The sequence below is a fragment of the Bos grunniens genome, chromosome 18 (assembly GCF_055505025.1).
Source record: "Bos grunniens cultivar Pamir isolate PY7600 chromosome 18, Bosgru_T2T1.0, whole genome shotgun sequence".
Taxonomy (NCBI): Eukaryota; Metazoa; Chordata; class Mammalia; order Artiodactyla; family Bovidae; genus Bos; species Bos grunniens.
In genome coordinates this window covers 46536427-46556854 of record NC_141182.1, presented here as the reverse complement: position 1 = coordinate 46556854, position 20428 = coordinate 46536427, and the positions used below count along the sequence as shown (strand labels likewise).

Here is a 20428-nt window from a genome sequence, read left to right as displayed (position 1 = left end):
AGACGACCTCTCCAAACATCGACAGACTTTATTGTGGGGGGTTCCCACCTGGGATCCCACCCCCTTAAATAAAAAAGTGCATAGAAAAGAAGGGATTTAGAAACTTTTGTACAATATCTACATCCTGGGCCCCCAGGGCAAGAAGGGGGCGATTGCTGGGTGGGCTGGAGGGGTGGAGGCAGGGCCCTCGCCACCTGCATGCCCACATCCACCCTGAACATGAGGGTGGGGGTGAGATGCTCTGGGAGGGACGAGGGAGCCCCCAGGCTAGGGGCAAGATGGCAGCGGGGGGAGTGGCAGGCAGCTACTGCTTCAGTTAAGGAAGCGACGGCAGCGCTTGGCGCCACAGTTGCAGGGCAGCTTGTTGCTGGCATCCTCAATGGGGAACTTGTAGTCATAGGTGAGCTCCTCACCACGCAGGATGCGGCGCAGGGCGAAGATGACGATGTGCTTCTGGCCCTCCACATGGATGACTCGAGAGAAGCAATTGGGCTCACACGAGTGGTTGATGAAGCGGGCGGCATTGCCATGCATGGTGGCGTCCACCACGTCAAAGTCATCCATGCGGAACATGTAGCACCCAATGCCCTACAGGGACAGTGTGGGGACGTCAGAGGCTCTGTTCCCATGGACCGCCCTGTTTCAGCTGCCTCATTCCCATGGCCTGGCAGAGCCTACCTTCCCATCATAGAACTTCTCCCGCTTGTCAGTCAGCACAGAGCGAATAACAATACCAGAGTACTCGATGACCATCTCGCCGGCATCGATGTTGCGCTTACAGAACAGGCCCCGCCCGTGGATGGCAGATCTGCAGGGTAGGATGGGCAAGGGGGAGGTCAGGGGGACAGAACCAAGGCAGCCCCTGACCAGGGCACCTGCCTGTCCACCCAGGGGCATCCTCCCCACAACCCCACAAACCTGTAGACACCCACAGCCTCTTTGGATGTCTTCTTGAGGTGGCGAAAGCGCATGGCCATGGGCAGCTCCAGACTGGTGGCACGTCTGGTGGGGGATGGCAGTGTCACACAGGCTGGTACCCAGAAATGACTTCTCTTGCCCCTGATTACCCTCTTTTGGGCCCTTCCAGACCACCCCCAGCACACCCTGGCCTGTCCCCCATACCTGGTTGACCTGAGCTGCACCTCGTCCTCTTCCTCGTCACAGGTGGCTCCCTCAGGAAGCACCCGGTGCTGGGAGGCCAGGAAGTTGAACATGTCAAAGGTGCACTTGCTGCAGGTGGGAGGGAGGAAAGGAGGGAGGTTCGTAGCCATTCTCTCAGGAAGATGCTACCCATCTATTCTTTGGCCTGGGCCTGCTGCTGGTGGGGCAGGAAGAATACTGCTACTATTGAAGACACAGCAAAAGGGAAGAGACGGGGTTCATTCTGATGTGGTCTCCAGAAACAACTTCTGGAGTAGCCTAGTGTCTTCTCCTCAGACCTCAGTTTCCAATCTGTGCAGACTGAATTTCCACCCTTTGAGAACTCCTCTAGGGCTACCCGGACCCAGGCACCACACCCCAGACCTCTCACCGGAGATAGACCTCAGCGCGGGCTGCCCCATGGGGATTCAGGGGTGGCTCCTCCTGGCCCTCTCCCTGCTGGTGGTAGCGGAACTTGTAGTGCTGGCAGCGCTGAGCCCCGGGCAGCTGCTCTGCCAGGAAGATGACAGCATCGTGGTGGATGCCCAGAAGCCTTGCCCCACTCATTCCTGGGGAGTCAACGGTGAAGACACATTGGTCATGTCGGAGGCCCATCCTGTCAACTGGGAGTCATCCCAGCTCCCAGCATCCCTGTGGACCCCCTCAGTTACCACTGAAGGAGAGATGTCTGAGCCGGGCATGCCCTCGGGCCTCTTGCACCTTCTCAATCAGAGTTCTCCATGCCCCTGGGGAGAGGGCAGGGCCAGAGCTGTCAGGATAATGTTATATGGAACATCTCCCCTCCCTGTCAACACTATCTCCAACTCACCTTCCAAGCTCTCTGCCTCCACGCTGAACCCATCCTCACTGCTGATCTCGAAACGCAGGTGTGGGCCAGCCCGTTTAGGGGCCTGGTTCTCTTTGTCCTCTGGGGATGGAGGCTCTTCCTCAGAGCTTGAAGCCTCACCTGGTCCCAGGGAGCAGATCAGAGTTGGGGAGGGTCACCCTTCCTTGACTCAAACGTCCCTGGCTCCCCTCTGCCTTCCCTTCCTCCTCGGGTACAAGCACAGTTACTAGATTTAATGGCCTTCCTCTTGCAATATCTGCCCAATGAATCCTACAGAATGGACATTACGTCTTCTAAAGGGCCTATGGTCCCTTTTCTGTAGGACATGTTCACAGCTCACTCAAATTCAGTCTGTCACAAATGCCCATCTACTCCTCATTCTTCTGAATCTCACACAAAATTTAAAATACTGGAGAACTTTTGCACATGTGTTTTTTTAAGTGGGCTAGGGTTAGGGTTAAGGTTAGCTCAGTGGTAAAGAATCTGCCTGCCAAGCAGGAAATGCATGTTCGATCCCTGGGTTGGGATGATCCTCTGGAGAAGGAAACGGCAACCCAGTCCAGTATTCTTGTCTGAAAAATCCCATGGACACAGAAGCCTGCTGGAGTATAGGCCATGGGGTCGCAAAAGAGGTAGACATGACTTATTGACTAAACAACAATTTTTTAATGTGCACCCCATTTCTGCAAAGATTACCAATATAGTATTATAGAAAGCCCATACTCACAGAATCAAGCATATGTACACTACAAGGGACTTCTCAAGGGCTAAAGAATTTAAAGCTACAACAGACAGGCCTAGCTAACATAGGTGATGTGGATGTGAGAAAGAGGAGAGTCAAGGACAACTCCAGGTGTGGAGTCTAAACAACTGGAAGGATACAACGGCCACTGATTGAAGCAGTAAAGGTAAGGGAGAAACAAGTTTGTAGTGAAAGTCAAGAACTCAGTTTAAGACACACTGAGTCAGAGATCCCTCTTAGAAAACCTCCCCTTTCAACTTGTGGCAGAGATGGCAGGCGGGCAGCAGGATATAGGAGCCTGGCTAGCAATTTGGGAGCTATCAGAATTAGAGATAGGATTTAGAGCCAGGACGATAGACAAGAGCACTTAGGGGTAAGTGGAGATAGAGAAGTCAAGGCCAGGGTCCTGGGACACACCAAAGTTGACAGACTAGAACAATGAGCCACAACCAGAGGGGAGGAGAGGGCTGGAAGCCAGGAAAAGGACGTGCTTCAAGGGAGGGATCGGTGCACCAAATGATGCTATTGGCTCAAGCAGGATGTGAACTGAGGCCCGACCACTGTACCTAGGATGAGTGGGATGGGGGCAAATGTTTTGAATGGAGCACATTTTAGGAGAGGCAGGACTCACATGGCCATACTTTCTTCCCCACATAACTTCTTTGGGCCAACCTGCCCATATGCCCACCCTCTGGCCCTAAGCAAGACTAAACCTAACTCTTGCTGTGTGACCCACATCATCTCCAAGCCTCCAAGTGCCCCAGGGTCCTTCTCTGACTTCTTCCACCTTTCTCCACCCTCACTTCCACTCTGTTCCCTGAACACAACTACACAGACCAGTCTGTAGACACAGGCCTCGCCCAGGCACTCTCTTACTGGCTTCTTTCTCACAGCGCTCATTCTAAGCTGAAGTACACTTGCTAATTACATGTCGGTTTCCTCTAGCAAAATGTGTCTGGTCCCTATGGGCAGGGACCTGTCTGTCACGGTCACTACCACCTCCTTACACCATCTCTGACCCCTGTAAGTAGCCTTTCAGCTAAACAGTCTCAGTCTACTTCATTCCACTTCCTTACTCAGAAGTTGAGCTCTACATAATGGAGAAAATCCACACATCCCAACAGGACTGGGGCCACAAGAAATTCTGAGCCTTGGGCTGCTCAATTACCAGCTTACTCGGCTGGAGCCCACTCCCTCTCCCCCTGCCCTCCGTGACCAGCAGAGCACTGCCCTTCCAGCTTCACTGAGTCCATCAGCCAGAACTGCTTCAAGTGCCCCATCCTGCATCCTGATGTCTCATTATCTCTGCAAGTACAGGCATAACTCGGAGATATTGCGGGTTCGGTTCCGGACCACCGCATTAGGGTAAATACTGAAATAAAGCAAGTCAACAAATCTTTTGGGTTTCCCAGGGCATATAAAAGTTATGTTTACACTACATTGTAGTCTCTTAAAAGTGCAACAGAATTATGGCTAAAAAAACAATGTACATACCTTAATCATCACTAAAATATGCTAACCATCATCTGAGCTTTCATCAAGTTGTAATCTTTTTGCAATAGTAACAGCAAAGATCACTGATCACAGATCACCGTAACAGATAATGAAAAAGTTTGAAGTATTATGAAAATTACCAAAGTGTGACACAGAGACACAAAGTGAGCAAATACTGTTGGAAAAATGACACTGATAAGACTTGCTCCATGCAGGGTTTCCACAAACCTTCAATTTGTAAAAAATGTTGATAACTGAAGGGCAATAAAACGAGATATGCCTGTACACCTTCCTCGTGTCCTTCTCTCTGTCTCAGGGGTCTCCAATTCAAACCTGACTGCCACACCTCCTCCCACCTCCTTTTCCATCCATGAGTCCCATTCAACTTCCTTCTTGCCTTTGCTTTCACAGCCCTCACACAAAACCCCTGTAAGTCTGTCCCACCCTCTCCCCCAACCCAAGACTCTCAGCTGAGCTTTTTGGTGAGGTGCCTGGGCTTTGTTCTGGCTTCCTCATCACCCACTGTCTTCAGTTTTGGACTCTGACACAACATCTTCCCCACCCTGTGCTACCTGCACAGACAGTACACCTTTCCCAGACCCCATGTGCATGGTGGCCTCTGCAGCAGTTGGGATGACCGACTACTGCCTTCCCTGAGCCTCTGGACACCACTCTCCTCTGACTTCCCTACTGCTCTTGCCCTTCCTCTGGGTCTCAAGTGGGCTGAACCCTTTCTGAATGATCCCCAGAACCCCATCTTTGGCTTTACTAGGTACCTTACCTAACCCTCTGACCCTGGCACACGAAGTTCTGAAGCCCTTCTTTGACCTCTTGGGGACAATGGACAGGCATGTGTCTGTTTCTGCCACAGGCCACAAGCTCCTAAGGGTATCTCTGCAACCGTAGCACCCCACCTCAGGCTTGTATCCACTTTGAGTGTGCAATGTTGCAATACCCAGGGAGTGTTTAAAGTGGACCAATTGTGTATGTCAGTTACTCAGCTGAGACAAGAATGGCGGAGGGAGGCAGTGAGAGAGAGAGGCTGGTCCTTACCTGAGTAGTGGTGCCACTGGGACTCAAGCAGCAGGTCAGGGGGACCATCAGGGGCCCGGGGAGGACCACCTTCGGGAAGTGGCAGCAGAGGGGACCGGTCCTGAAGGGGCCTGTGAGAAGAGACCTGTCAGAAGGAGGAAAGGACAGCAGTACCAGAGCCTCCAGGGAAAGGAGGCTGGCCACTCACCTCGGGCTTTCCTCCGCAGTGAGCTCCCCAGGATCATCCAGGTCGAGAACTCCACGCACGGTGGGCGTTTTCATCCTCACTCGGCTGAACCTGGGGTAGGGGCACCGTAAGAAGGCTAACTGCCTTCCCCTGCCCACCTCTCTCCCACTCCACAGCCTGGCCACTCACTCACCCACTGCCACAAGGCCCTGGACCCTGGGGGGGGTCCTCCAAGGACTCTCCATCTTCCTCCAGCCGGGGAGTCTTGCTGGGTGGAGGTGCTGGTGGAGAACGGCCAGAGAAGGTGGACACCCTTTTGACACGGATGGCCTGGCGGGGTGGGCTGGGGGGCCCACTGCTCAACACCAGCGTCAATGGAGGGGGGGGTGGGGGCGGGGCAGGGCGGACCACCCCTACCACTGGCAACACACCCAGCAGGGGTCCTGGGGGCAGAGTCCAGGAAGTGGGGGCCGTGGGGGGCATGGGAGGGGGCAGAGGCGGTGGCTTCACTGGAGGTGAGACAGGTTCACCCTCCCCCGCCATCTTTACAAACACCTGCCCCAGCTTGTTGACGAGGATGATCTTGGATGCGGCAGGTTTCGGGGGCTCAGGGGCAGGGCCCAGGCTCAATACCCGGACCCCTGGGGGTCCAGGGAGCCAGGCAAACGTCCGGGTGGGGTCAGCTGGGTTAGGGGGCAGGCCCTGAGGGGGCTGGCTGCCATTGGCCAAGGGAGGTGCTGGCGGAAGGGGCTCCTCTCTGGGTCCAGCACCGCCCTCCCCAGGGCCCCCTAGGTTCTTCAACACAAAATCCACAATTTCTGACGGCAAGTCCTCGGGAGGTCGGGCCCTGTCCCCTGCAGCCCCGATGACCCCCGCCCGGCCTGCTCCTGGCCCTGAAGTAGGAGTCCCCTGGCCCCGAGGCTGCTGGACTGCCTCGGCCTCGCTGTCGGTGCCATCATCCACTCCATCCAGCTGTTCAATGCGGGGGGCTCCGGGGAGGGCACCGGGGGCCAGGGCAGGGCCGGACACCACAGTCACGGGGAAGTGGACGTAGCGGGGGGTGGGGCCGGCCTCCTCCTCTGAGCTGTCCCCCAGGCCCCCGTGGCTGCTCCCCCCGGCCCCCGCAGCCACAATCTCTTCCTGGAAGGGCTCAGTCCCCAGCAGGCTGGCCGCAAAGTCCAGGTCAGCAGCACTCAGTCCTGACACCACCTCCATGTCCTCAAAGTCTGGGCCCAGGTCTTCAGGGGGTGGTGGAGGAGACGGGGCCCGGCTTGGGGGAGCCAGCTCCCCTGAGGTAGGTGTGAGGGCTCTAACGACTGAGGTAGGAGGGGGCACCCTGAGCTGAGGAGAGGTTCTGAGAGGGGGAGAGGCCCGCCGTGAAGGTGGCAGCCTGGAAGCCAGAGGGCTGGGGCGACGGGAGCGTCTCGGGGGAGCTGGGAAGTCCGGGTCTCCCACCGTAGGGATGTGGTGGGTCAGAGAAGATGGACTTCCTGTAGGGGGAAGGGTCGGTGTCAGCCAGGAGTTCCTGCCTCACCCTGCCCCACCCCTCCCCAGGAATTCCAGGTACACACCAGGCGAGGGCAGGGGTCCAAAGGACACACCCCCCAAGGGCCTCCGGGATGGTGAGTAGTTGGGCACTTTGATTCGAGCCCCCGAGAAGGAGCGGGGGGCTGGAGGAGGGGCGCTGCTTGGATCCAGCCGAGGTGGGGGGTCCGGGTTCTGAACGGGTGGGTGGTGCTCAGGAGCTCTAGGGATAAGGGCATCTGTATCTGGCGGGGGGTCCACATGATCTGGGGGCTCTAGAGAGGCAAGAGAATGGGATCGTGGGTGGCGGGGGCTCCTTGTGAAAGCCTCTGCTCACACACCTTTCATTCTTTTGAGGCACCCACACCTCCATCTGGCCCTTGACCTGGGCACAAGGTGCTTGCGTTCCCAGTCATGGCCCAGGTCTCAGACCTCTCTGACTTCTGCAAAACCTCCCCATACACCTGGCTCAGAGTCCCTTTGTGACCCATCCTTTGCCATTTCCTCACTTCCTGGATGCCTGCTGTTCCCTCCCAGATTCAGTACCCGTTCAGGGTACTGCCCTCCCTCCAGCACGGCCAGCCCTACCACTTTCTTACTTGCGCTGCATATCCCAGCCACATCAAACACATCCACCCCATCCTGGTGCTTGTGGTGCCCCATTACCTGGCTCCACCCAATCTGTACAAGCTGATCTCTGCTGCCTCCTCCCAATACTCCGGTGTTTCCAGCCAGGATGGCCATACCCTCTTTCCATGTTGTGCTCCAACCCAGAACAAACACCTTGCCCACAAGCACGATCCACATCTCTCCCTCCTCCCACTGGGCCCACCAGGACCTCTCTCTCTACCAGTCCTTGAGCCCATTCTGTGCTTCCTGCCAACCGGCCCTAAGCGCTAGCATGGAGGGGAAGGTGTCAGTTTGGGAAATGAGCAGATCTAGGGTTGAATCCTGGCTCCACCACTATGCCCTTTCTAGGATGTACAAAGGAGCTTTTCCCTTTTACAAGGGGCTGTGGGGAGCATAACACAAGGACGGAGCCCCAAGTCAGGTGGCCATAAATGCTCCTTACATTTGTCCAGAAGCTGCCACCCTCACAAGCAGTTAGGGCGCACCTAACTCTCTCCTCACTTCCAGGCATGAAGTTAATCTTAAGCTACCACCACCACAACAAACAGAACAATGTCAAACATCCTGGGATTCCATTAGGGCACAGGAGAATGCTTGATGGGTAGCTGTTTGCGGAGGGCAGCACTCAGGGAGGAAAATGCGTGCGCTCCAAGGCCGTACCTGAGCAAGGGGCAGGACTGTGCACAATGGTCTGGTTCTCTTCTGCTGCCTCCAGGTGAACTGGCTCTTCCCTTGGCCCCCATGGCCGATACTCCAGGATCCGGCACCGATACCAGCAGCGCCGCCGAGCATCCACTGTGCTCCAGTACAGACGGGAGCACCTGGGGCGGGGGGAGGTGGGGGGAGGTGGCGTGTGGGACAAAAGGGTCAGGACAACCTGGGAAACAAGATCCAGCCCTGGAAGCCCCCAGCCCCACCAACGCCCCTTGGGTTGCTCACTGGTAGCCAATGGGGAAGAGCCGTCCCTCACAGTCTGAGAGGTCAGACAGAGTGCCCAAGGAGTCGATCCGGATGGAGCCTATGGTACAGGTGGGTGGGAGAGGTCAGGAGAGCGGGCCTAGGCAGGGTCAGGAAGATGAGGGGAGAAAGCAAGCTGCTTACCAATTAGTACATTGATGGCATCAGGTTCAAGCCCCGTCAAGAACTTTCGCTTGAAATTGATGCCCTCAAAGTCCACGTAGACTCGGCGGAGAACATCAAAACCGTCAGGGTTCACGATCTCCTGGGAGGTGGGTGGCAAATGGGGTTGCTGGATTGGTGAGGGGGTGAGGGGGATGTGAGGGAAGGCTCACTCCACAGACTGGTCAGTCAAGGGGCTTGACTAAAGCACTGGGGGCGGAGGGTAAGGGAACAAGGAAGAGATACTAAGAAGCAGCTGGGTGAGGCCCGAGGGGCTACGGGGCTCCTTGAGAGGAAGGAGAGAGCGAGCAGTGGGGCACTGTGTCCCCAAAGTGAGGGCCCACCTTGCCATCCAACAGGTCTGTGTGCTTCTGGCAGAACACTTTCTTGTCATCCTGGAAGATGCAGTAGCTGGCCCGGGCGCACATGAAGTGGAAGTTGCTGAGGCAGGAGGAAAGGCAGCAGCCCACTGTGGCACCAGGCTTCAGGCAGAGTTCACAGCGCTATGGGCAGAAGGGGCTGCTAAGCGAGGAAGCCAGGGCCTGACACCCAGCATCGCTGTCCTCAAAGACTTCTTGGGCCCCTGCCGAGCCTAGCACCTCACAGAACAACAGCACATTACTCCCCACCAGTGGCATCCAGGCCCAGGCATACATCAAAACAAGCACAGACTCCTTGAATCAGAGTTGCAGCGGGAAAAAAAACAACAGGAGCTAAGGTTTCCTCACACTGTTCTAACGTGGAGCCCGTATTACTTCACTGAACCCTCGCATCTGCCCACTGTGGCAGGTCTCTCTCATCCTGCTTCCTGAGGGTGAGCTGGCGGCACCGCACAGAGGGGGGGTTCCCACGCAGTACCTCACCTCACAGGGATGCAGTAAGAGGTAAATGCCACACAAGCTTAGTAACAGGAGATCATCTAACTTTTAGTCTCCGAGGCTTCAGGCCCACATTAAGCCAGAGAGCACAAATAGGAAAAGACTTGCTTTCGCTGCAGCACTAGAGTCCTGGACAGCCAGAAGAGGCACCAAGGACAAGCTGTGGCAGAGACTGTGAAACCAGAGCTGTCTCTACTGCAGTTGGACCCCACCCCAGTCCCCGAGAACTGCCCCCTCTTCAGGCCCGCGCCCTCACCATCTGCCTCCCTCGAGCCACAGCAGCATGCACGTTCTTGAGGGAGCCATCGTTTTCTTCAAACACTTCGGCTGACCAAATGGCACAGTTGACGTGTGTCCACTCATTCTGCCCAATGTACAGGAGCCGTCCCGCCTCCTGGGGGCAGAGTCGTGGTGTGAGGGGAGGAGTCAGAGACCAGACCCTACAACCTGGGTCTTCATGCAGTAGCCCTCACCTTAGAGTCCGCATCCCCGTATTTGAGGCAGAGTGCACACTGACGGGGGTCCTCCAGGTGTGAGAAAGCAGCTGAATCCTTGCCCTGGAAAGCTGGTAGGGGTTTGGGAAGGACGGTCCAAGAATGAGGACCTGGAGCCTGGCCCACCAACTAAGCGATCAAGCTTCTAGCCCCAACTGCCCAGTACCTGTTGAGGGATCGCCTGGAGGCTGCCCTGATTCTGGGGTCTCTGGTTCCTGCTGCCTCCACTGAGCATAGACGTGGTCCAGGGACGGGGGCAACACCGCATTGGGAAGGACTCCGCTGTGGACAGGCAGGGTCAGCCTCTGACACATCTATCCAGGGGTGCTGGACTGGGGCCCACCCATAGTATCAACCTGATTATGCCATGACCCCCTCTGTCCTCTATGTGCAACTTCTCTCAGCCTTCCAAACAAGCCAGACCCTCTCGTGCCACCTTTGCCACATAAAAGACTGTTCTTCATGCCCAAAATATGTCTCCTCCACTTTTCAGCTTAGATGTCATTTCTCTGAAAGCCTCAGGCCTGAGGCTCCTAGGCAGGCACCTCCTCTGAGCTCCCACAGCCCCTGGGCCTCCCCATCAAAGCCCTAACTGTCCAGGTTATTAGTGCCTGCCCAACCCCCCAAACATGGCTTGCCCACTGCTGTCCCCAGCACCACCTTGCATAATGTACAGCCAAAGAAAGAATTAACCACACAATCTGAGTCTCTGCTCATCTAGAACCACTGGGGACTCTCATCCTGGTCCCACGCCCTCCAAGACCCTAACCCTGCTCCTTGTCTATTCTCAGTCCAGCTGGACCCTGGATTCCCAGGTGCCCCTGCCTTTGCCCTCACTCCCTGGTTCCCCTCCTGCTACCCAGTCTTGCTCACTTCGGCAGCCGGGTACTCCGTCGCCAGTACTTGGGGTCGTGGGCGTCGAACCAGCCGAACGCAGACTCTAGCAGCTGGGGAGCAGGTTAACAGGATGAGAAGAACTATCTTCCCCAGGAGAGGTGGTGGGGGCAGGAACCCACTCTCTCCTCCCTGCTACCATGCAAGCCACCCTGAGGGCAGCCCCCAAAGAGCTCACCTTCAGTAGGAGCCCCTTGGTCTGGCCTCCAGCCCGGCGCTCCAGCATCTCTCCTTCCTCAGAGTGCCTCATCAGGATGCCCACCACGTCCTCCATGAAGCTGTGCTGTAAGGGGGTTTGTCAGGACCCGAGCCCCCACCCCAATCCTCTCCCCCAGGCACGCAGCAGCTCCTCAGTGTCCCACTCACCACAGACTTGTAGTGGCCCTCCTCGAAGCGCCGCCTCACAGCGTGCAGATCACAGGGCCCTGGGTGTAGCTGCTGTCCTTCCTGCCCACACTGCAAAGAGGGGAAGTCAGCAGGGCTCGTGCTGGGCTGGGCCCCTCCCGTCCAGTCATCCGGGCCCGCAGACCTGGGTGCACAGCAGCAGTGGGCCTGCCACCTTGGAGCTCAGCAGGCCCTGAAGCACCTGGCGCAGGCCCCCCTGTAGGGCCCCACTCAGGGCCTCTCGCCAGCGAGGGTGTGTGGCCCCAGCACATGGCCCACAGGTGTACAGCACCGAGTCTGGCAGCCCTGAAAGGATCTCGTAGTCTTCATCTAGAATGGCCAGGGCAGGAAAAAGAAAAATGGTTTCAGTGACATGGAAGTTCTCAAACCGCCCCAGGTCACTAAGAACATTTCGCTGTCCTCTGAGAGCCTGTGGCAAGGGGCAGGACAGGGCTGAGGCCACACCCCAGTCTTCCGTCCACTCACCCGAGAGCCCCTCACACTTGGCATGCACCCAGTGGTCACATTGTGCACACTGCATCATCTTGCTCTCGTAGTCATTGTCTTCATAGCAGCGTGTGCAGATCGGGCAGTAGTTTCCTAGAGCAAGAAGAGGCAAGTCAGAGGGGTTGGTGCCATGAGCTGCCCTCAGCAGCCTGGCATGGAGGCCAGCTGGCCCACGACTGCTGCACGAGCTGCCCTGTCCTGCCCAACTTGGGTCCCTACCATGCCCCAAAGGCTGGCTAAAGACAAGGATGCTCTCCTAACTCTGCAGCCCCAAGGGCTCACAACGCAAAGAGCCTTGCTAAACCTGCTGCTTGAGCCAACGAGGAAGCCCAGGTCTTCAGAGAGCTCAGCGGAGACTTAAGGTTCTAGGAGGTACTTCCGGGACCACCATGAGGGTGGGGTCCAAGCCCTCCACTCCCACTGCCCTCAGAGGAGCCGTGTCCCTCTCTTAAGTACTAGATAAGCTCCTACAAAAAAGTACTTTGAATGGAAAGAAAGGCTCCAGAGGAGAACAGAGTGGAGAAATACTAGCAGAGAGAATCTCTTCCAAATGCTTGTCTAGAAACCTGGCCCACTCCCCGGTGGCCCCCGGGGCCCCGGTCCCCTGCCAGGTCCCCACCTTTCTCAAAGAGCTGGGTGCACCTGGGGCAGAGGCTGTAATCTCCCGACCACTCGACGTCCCAGTTCTTGCCTGGAGTCGCCCCACAGCTCTTACATCGCACGCAGGCTGAGCAGATCTGGGGGGACAGGGCAATGTTAGGGGGAGAACCAGACACCAGGCTGGAGCAGCGTGAAGTGGGGAGGGGCAAAGACGAGTGGGCAGGAGACAGATGCAGAAGGATGGGTAAGGAGAACAGGTGTGCAGGAGAAGTGAAGCGGAGGATGGAGAGGGAAAGAAGCAGGGAAGGAGAGAGATGAAGTGTGGAGACTCGCAGAGACGGAAGAGATGAGGCTATAGCAGGGGGCTGTGAACTGGGGACTACGGAATCCATGAGCCTGTAAAACCATTACATATAAATTCTGCACAGAAATCTTATCCGTGCAAAATTCTTGAAAAGGACATGTGATGTTTATCAAACTCTTAAGAGGACCTCCACCTTCCCACCCCCAAGAGCCCTGGCCTAGAGCAATCCTGGGGTGGTGGCGGCATTAATTAGAGCTCCAAAGCCAGGGGAGGGGGCCTCATCTCTCACCCAGTGGCGCCGTTTGCGTGTGGCTCGGGTTGGGTAGCTGGGCCCCAGACAGGCTGGGTGGTAAGCATGGCGGCAGCGCTCACACTCCAGGAGGTGCTGCAGGATATCGGAGAAAGACAGTAATGGTAAAACCTACCGGCTCAGAGACACCCCTCTCCTCCATGCGGCCACTGCCATGGCCCTTGTGCCCAAACCTTGGATCCCCGGCCTTTGCGCCCACAGACGTGGCAAAACTTGCAGCGGCGGCAGCACCAAGTGTCATGATGTTGGGGCAGGGGCCGCTCGGCCTCCTCCAGGCAGAATGGGTGGAAAGGGTCACAGCAGACCTGGCAGAACACCAACTAGGAGTGGGGAGAGTGAACAATGGGCAGAGTGAGGGGCCAGGAGGCCAGGGAGGGTGACCCTCTTTAAAGGGCCCAAACACCAGGCAGTCAGGGCTAATGGAGACTTGAGGGGAAAGGGATCCAACCTCATGCAGGCCTTTGCTGGCACACAGCAAGCACACCATGGGTGGTCCCCCTGGCACGGAGGTGAGTACACTTAGGCCACCCATCAGCCACACGTTCTCCAGGTCACAATCCTCCTGAGGGAAGAGAAGATGCAGAATCAGAGAGCAGCCAGGAACACAGCAAGATCCAAACTTAAAGCCCAAGGTTCTCATTCGTAACCAACACGTTTCTTCCCAGCACAGTGCCCACCACCCTATGCCATACCTTAAAATCCACACGAACCCGGTGCACACCATCTGGAGACTTTTGTTTTCCAGTCCAGCCATTGGGAAAAGAGGCAAAAGGGCCAGGGGCCAAAGCATCCTAGGGAGGGACAGTGGTGCTAAGAGGGCTGCAGCCCCACCATTTACCAACTTCTCACTGCCCTCTCCCCAGCCTACGCCACCCTGCCTTTTGCCTAGACTCTACTTGGCCTTCCACAGAGAGATGCCTGCTTCACCCACGCAGGGCCTGTCCTCTGACATAGACACACTATAGCACTCAGGTGAGCCTGTGACCCTGACTTGCCAGGAAGCTCCTTGGGATGGAGCCACACCTCACACAGGGCTCAGGTTCTTGGTGTGGGGGCTATGCTGACCTTGTCCAGGCGCCTTCGGGCCTTGAGCTGCAACACAGGCTGCAGGGTGGGTTTGCGGGGCCGACTCTGCTCCTCTGGTTCTGGCACTGGCAGCTCTAGGCAGGACACAGGAGTGGTGAGGATCCCCCTCTTCTCTGCCCCATCCCCCCTCCTCGACCACCCCCATGTGATTTCCAGATCCCCAGGCCTTTAATGAGCCCAGGTCCATGATGACGACTTGAGCCTTGTTCAATAACCTACTGAAAACCTCCCGCACCCGTTCTCCCTGCCCACTAAAACTGCCCTTCTCTTCACTCAGTCACTCTCCTGGAGACTGACAGAGCCTTGGGTTGGGGAGTCCTAACCCTTCCACACACAGGACTGATACCGAAAGCAGCAAACAATTCATACCGTTCTCCCGGGGGGTCCGACGCCGAGGAGCAGGGGGACCCCCAGGGTCTGAGTCATCCGAGTCCTCGAATATATCATAGGAGGGTCGCTGTTTGACGCAGCGCCGGGCTGACTTGCGCTGCAGTAGGAAGGAGTCCTGCTCCTCGGGCCCCGGGGGGGCCACCACCTCCTCCCGGGGCCCCCCAGCTCCCGCCCCCCGGCGTGGGCCTGGAGGACCAGGGGAGGCCTCAGGAGATTCATCGGAATCCCAGGGCAACAGCGTCTTCACTATCGTCCGGCCTGTGGGAACAGGGGACTTAGTAAGATCTGAGCTCAGCCAAGGACTTGGACAGTAGGATGGAGAAAAGCCAGAAAAAAGCGCAGAAGAGAACAAGCACGGGAGATACAGAAGTGCACGATGGGAAAACGACAAAGGTGGTGGACTGCAAAGACAAAGGGAGGAGAGCAGAGAAAGACGTGGTTTCCTCTACAGCATGCATCTCAGTAAGACTGTGTAAAGAAACGCCGCTCAAGCTTCGCTACCTTTTTTGGCCAGCCGTTCCATCTTCCGAGCCTCTATCTTGTCACACTTCCGGTATCTGGGGAGGGGAGCAGCACGTCACCAGGGTAGGGGACTGGTGGTCTGGGGGAAGAGAGGAAGCTCTCCACAAGGATGCCAATCCCACTGCTCTGCTGGGGCAGGAGGCCTGGGTGACTGACAACCATGGGTGGGAACGGAGCCTGCGCCCCAGCTACTCACACACAGCACTGCTTCTTGGTGTTGGGGCCCCCAAACTTGGGCTTGTCCAGGCAGTTGACACAGGAGCCACAGTCCTGCACACGCAGGCAGCCCCGACAGTGTCCACACCGTGCCATCCGCATCTTCTTGCCGTGATGGGAGGGCAGTGAGCGCCGGGGTGCATGTGCCAGGGTCCCTCCAGACCCTGCAGGCTCTGAGTCTCCCCCGGGCCCTGTTGACTCCACCTTTCCCGGCTGGGACTGGGATGGGACGCTCTCAGTCTCAGATGCTGATGATGTATCTAGTGCAGTGGAGAGGTGGGAATGGAGCCACAAAGCACAGTTCTACCTTGGTCCCCTGACCTCCCCAAGATCCCATTCAACTTTCCCACCATGCTCAGGCTCCAGGTGCTCCCAAGTCTGCTCTAAGATCTAGCACTCCAACCCACTTGCCACCTGGCCCAAAGGACCCTACTCAGCTGCCATTCTCCCAGGTTCTTGATTCCTTCACTCACCCCCAAATTTGACACAGCTGTCAAAACTTCCCCACAACACACCCGCCCCTACCCTCCGCATTGAGGTCCTGCCGATCCCGGAGAGGGAGAGCGCTGAGGCGGGGGACGTCTTCGGGCACCATGGCCCGGGCCTGACCCAGGGCCACAGCAGCATGACGGCAGACATGTTTGATGCGGGGGCCTTGTACAGGGGACTCAGGGCCCTGGGGGAGGAGAAACCAGGAATACCTGTGGAGAGCTGCCCCTCATACTCCCTCTGCCAGTCTTCCCCAGAGGGCCTTCTTCCCACTCCATACCGATGGTCTCTCCCTCTTAGTTTCCACTGATTCATCTTCCGACTTGACAGAACCTCTATCTGGGATCTGCTTGACAGTCCCCACAACCTCCTCCATCTGCCCTCCAGGGCTGGGCTGGTGGGGGAATAAATAGGGTCAGAGGCTGGAGAGTGAGGACAAATGGGGCCAGGGAAGGAACCCAAGAAGCTGGGGGACAGGGGAAAGACTGGCTTGGAGGGTTCCCTGCAATGCTAGAAGGTGTCCTGAGAGCCAGGAGGCAAAGGGACTGCAGAGAATTGAGTCTGAGTGACTGGATGCAGGGGCCTGGCCAAAGCACCATGCTCACCGGCATCAAAGACGCCACTTTCTGCTGCTGCTGCTGGTCAATCTTGATTAGCTGCACCTTGGCTCTCTTGAGGAGACTGAACATTTTCTCCTCCACACCAGACAGTGGTAAGGACCCCAGGCCTGCAATCCGGGCCTTTTCCAGTGGTGGCGCCTGCTGTGGCGGTGGCTGCAGCTGTAACTGTGGCTGCAGTAGTGACTGCTGTGGTGGTAGTGCTGGGGGCAGCAGCTGGGTTTGCAAGGCCTGTAGGGGCTGCTGCAGCTGAGCGTGAGGCTGTTGCCCACTGCTTGGAGCTGGAGCCCCAGGGGAGGGCATCTCAGCCTTAATAGGAGTGGCGACCACAGGGGCAAATCGAGGCAAGCTGAGGTGGTTCGTGCGGCCCACTGCCCGCGGCTCAGGCTCAGCTGGAGAGTCATCGGCAGGAGGAGGCTCTGGCTCAGGGGCTTCAGGGGCCCCAAGAGGAGGAGTAGTAAGCACCGATTCGTAGATCTTCAGGTGGGCTTCACTTGGGGTAAACTGAGGGGCCCGAAGGAGCAGGGGCCTCCGGGAAGGAGTGACAGGGGCAGGAAGTGGGGGTGGGGCCGGTGGAGGAGCAGGGGGAGGAGGGGGCAGTTCCCGGGTCAGTGAGGTCCAGCGAAATGTGGGTTCCCTTAGGATGGACCGTCTCTTCTCAGGGAGTGGGACTGGGGTAGATGGAGGAGTTGGGGCACGGGGTGGAGAGGGGGCTGGTGCTGGTTCCTGGGGGGCCAGTGGGGAGGTGGCAATGGGAGGCCGTAGAGTAGGTGAGACCTCCACCTTTGGGGGCTTGGGGGGGTCTTCATCCATAAATCGCCGGGGTGTCTTGATGACACGGGAAGAGCGGGCACTCACCACAGGCATAATAAACTGTCGGATGTTCTTCAGAAAGGTGGTACTTTTGGGGGCCACAGTAGGGCTGTCTTCCAGAGGGCCTCCTGTGGCGGTGCTGGGGACTGGAGTGGGAGGAGAGGTACCCTCTGGCCCTGCCCGAGCAGCTTCCCGCTCTGCTCGCTGGCTGGGAGTTAGGGGAGGCCGGCCCCTCTTTCGCGAGCATGTAGCTGGGACCACGGGAGGAGGGGACTCTTCCTGCTCCTCCGGGGCACGAGGCGGTGGAGGGGTTGGTGGGGGTGGAGGAGAGACAGGTGGGGGGGGAGGGCAAAGTGGGGATGGAGGAGATGCTGAAGCGGGTGGCAGGGATGGAGGAGGTGGAGGGGCTGGAGGAGTCAGGGGTGGTGATGGCAGCTTTGCCTCTTCCTTTTCCTCGGCTAGCACCATTGCTTCCTCAGCTACAGCTCTCTCTTCCTCCTCATCTTCCTCTTCTTTCTCCTCCTCTCCCTCCTCCTCCAGCTTCTGCTCCTTCCTCCAGCAGGGGCCCTCTCCTTGCCCAGATCCAACTCTTCCCTGGGGGGCATCCTGCCAGCTTTCCTCATGCTGATCTTGACCCTGACCTGATTCAAGTCCCAAGGACAACTGTCCCATCTTCATTTTTTTGGCCTTTGAAACAAACTTGATCACGAGGGGGAGGCGGCCTCGGCCTCGGCCCCTGCCTCCACGGCCTCCTCGCCCAGACTGTCCTCCACGCTTGGGGGTCCCAGGTCCTGGGCCGGGCCCCTCCTTGCACTTCCAGCTGCCAGTTCGGTGTTTTACTGGAACAACAGGAGGCGGGGGCTCAGGTCTGGGGATTGTCACAGCTGCTTCTGCCACCACTACTGCTTGCTGCTTCTTCCTGCAGGGGCCTGCTGGCCGTCCTGGGGGCCGTCCCCGAGACCGACGCGGGGTGGAGGACTCACATGCCCGGCTCCGGGGGGCTGGGGGTGCCTGGGCCTGCCGGAGAAGTTCGGTCAGTGCCTGCACCATCCGTTCTGTGCCCTCCTCACCCCGTTTCCGGGCAGGAGTCTTTGGGGGTGCAGGAGCCACATCTGCTAGGCGAGGAGGCGGAAGGGGGGTCGTCTTATGCTTGCGGCCCCGACCTCGGGGGGCTCGACCTAAAAGGAGAATAGGTGTGGGGAGATGGGTCAAGCTGGCCCTGCAGACAGAGGAAGACTCCAGCAGTGCAGGGACTCTGACTTGTCTGCTTCCCCAACAGCCCAGCCTAGCTGGGGCTTTGACACAGAACACACTTGGTAACTGATAGACACTCTAGAGCAGGGCAGAGCTGACACAAAAAGCAAGAGTAACATTCCTATAAAGCTACAGAGGTAGAGTTTCCCCGTCACTCACCTCGCTGGGATCGGAGCGCAGAGCGCAGGGAACTGGAGGCCGCATCTTCATCTGAGTGAAAACCCTGAAACTCCTGATTTAGGGGACCAGGGGTGGAGGGGAGAAACAGCATCAGTGCTAAAGCCCTTGTTTAGCCTGAGACTCAGATATTGAGGAATATCCCCAGCTTCCCCCTTAACGTATCCCTATTTACAAATGAATTAAAAAGACTAGAAGGTGAAAGGCAAAAATACACAATCTCTTTCCAGGGATGGAGATAGAATGTATTTTGAAATTGCATCCCCTGTTTGAGACCACACCAGCACAAGCCATCAGTGGTCCACTGGCTCAAAGGGAACAGAACAGGGTCTAAGTCAGGCAGTAGCCACTACCCTCATATTCTCTCATCCTCCAACTCAGAAAAAAGTAGAACCTCTGTCTATACCCTCTCAAGCTGTTGTTTCTCTCTGAATGAAAAATGGGAATTGGGGCACTCAAGTGGGGTGTGCATGTACATGTATTAAATAGTTTATCGTATTATGACCTGCCGTGAGCACTCAGGTGGCTACAAACCGTCCTAAGCAGTACAACCCACACCTTCGAGCCCTTTCTGAGAGACTGGTGATAAATTCTGAATTGAACTCAGACCTGCTGGAGTACCCAGTCTCACCTACGTCCCATGTCTCTTGCACCTCTGCCCCCAAGAGGAAGCCCTCCACCATTCTCCCCTCTCTTCACTTTAGTCGGAAGAAGAATTGGGGCACTGGTGAAATGTGATGTGTCGGAGCTTATGAGGCCGGGTGGGGCAGCTTGCAGGTCCACAGCCTAGGTCCACAGGCTAGCCCGCGTCCACTCAAGCCACGCTTCTGCTGTCAACCACCACTGGTTGGGCATGCAGTCCCATAGCCTCCTAGCCCAAATCTCTCCAGCCCTGGCTTTGCCAACTACCAAGAAGGATCAGCCCAGGACACTTCTGCAGGACCTGCCTCGAGCCGAAGTGCTCAGCGGCAGCTCAGGCTTCTCTATCCACTTTCAGAGGCCTCTTCCACCGACAGCTCCGCACAGCCTACCTACCTCCTCCCCTGCCTATTTCCAGGGCCCTTTCCCTCCCCAAAAGCCCTGAGGACTCCGCTTCCCCACATCACCCCTCGGGGCCACCCAGACCCCTGGAAGCCCCCAGCCTCCGCCCCGCCCAGCGCTGGGGACGCCTCCGACTGCCTCACCTCATCGTCGGACTCCCCGTCACTGCTCTCCTCCTCCAGCAGGCAGCCCCGGCTCGGGCCCCAGCCCCGGCCCCGACCCCGGCCCCGGCCCCGCTGAATGCGCGGGCCGGCCCACAGGCGGCGGAGCCGGCGCAGGCCCCGGTGGAGTCCCAGCAAACGGAGCAGGGCCGTGTCCTCCCCGGGCTCGGCTCCGCCCGGCCCCGCCGCGCCGCCGCCGCGCCGCAGAGCTACCCGCACTCTTTCGGCCCCGTTGCCCCGTCCGCAGCGGCCCCCGCCCCCGCCGGAGCCCCGCGGCCGGCCCGGGAAGCGGCCCCGCGCGGAGCCAGGCCCGGGGCAACTGCCGCCGCCCGCCGCCGCCGCCATCTTGGCACCGTGAGAGGGGCCGGGGAGGCGGGGGGAGGGGCGGCCCGTACGCAGGCCGGGGGGAGGGGAGCAGAGGAGGGGCGGGGCGGCTTAGGCTCACGACAACAACCAGCGCCGCCGCGGGGCCGACACGAGCCAGGGGCTGGGCCGGCCGCGCGGGGCACCACGGGAGCGGGAGTCCGAGGCCGGCCGGCTGGTCACCCTTAGACCGCACCTAAAGAGCCTAGACCC

At 58.0% G+C, this 20428-nt stretch overlaps 1 protein-coding gene across 8 annotated transcripts; it reads right to left on the bottom strand.

Annotated features, from left to right (window-relative positions):
• Window positions 1-10: 10 nt before the first annotated feature.
• KMT2B (lysine methyltransferase 2B) lies at window positions 11-20248 on the bottom strand. Of its 8 annotated transcripts, XM_086351797.1 has the most exons (38): window positions 19835-20233; window positions 18633-18705; window positions 18203-18397; window positions 16395-18058; window positions 16070-16183; window positions 15826-15976; window positions 15281-15560; window positions 15064-15119; window positions 14542-14820; window positions 14152-14246; window positions 13779-13877; window positions 13535-13648; window positions 13260-13406; window positions 13066-13161; window positions 12492-12609; window positions 11852-11965; window positions 11511-11695; window positions 11348-11437; window positions 11160-11264; window positions 10961-11034; window positions 10254-10369; window positions 10067-10158; window positions 9850-9987; window positions 9060-9218; window positions 8698-8845; window positions 8536-8614; window positions 8257-8417; window positions 7014-7241; window positions 5636-6932; window positions 5464-5553; window positions 5277-5386; window positions 1970-2107; window positions 1812-1886; window positions 1532-1709; window positions 1123-1230; window positions 919-1002; window positions 679-808; window positions 11-588 (listed from the first exon to the last, which is right to left on the bottom strand). In XM_086351797.1, exons 1-38 carry the CDS (start codon window positions 20195-20197, stop codon window positions 313-315), a joined length of 8019 nt encoding a protein of 2672 aa, XP_086207923.1. In that variant the 5' UTR covers window positions 20198-20233; the 3' UTR covers window positions 11-312. The 8 variants fall into 8 exon arrangements, 5 of the variants coding, with proteins under 5 accessions (XP_086207923.1, XP_086207922.1, XP_086207921.1 ...); XR_015145774.1 differs by having other exon boundaries at window positions 1970-4101; window positions 16395-18397; window positions 19835-20243; XR_015145773.1 differs by having other exon boundaries at window positions 1123-1344; window positions 16395-18397; window positions 19835-20240.
• Window positions 20249-20428: the final 180 nt, after the last annotated feature.

Coding starts and splice junctions, on each gene's coding strand:
- KMT2B (XM_086351796.1), bottom strand. CDS start 20,197: ATGGCGGCGGCGGCGGGCGGCGGCAGTTGCCCCGGGCCTGGCTCCGCG. Junction 14,821..15,063: donor GGAACGGCTGGCCAAAAAAG/GTAGCGAAGCTT, acceptor CTGTTCCCACAG/GCCGGACGATAGTGAAGACG. Junction 9,219..9,849: donor TGGCTCGAGGGAGGCAGATG/GTGAGGGCGCGG, acceptor TTCTGCCCATAG/CGCTGTGAACTCTGCCTGAA.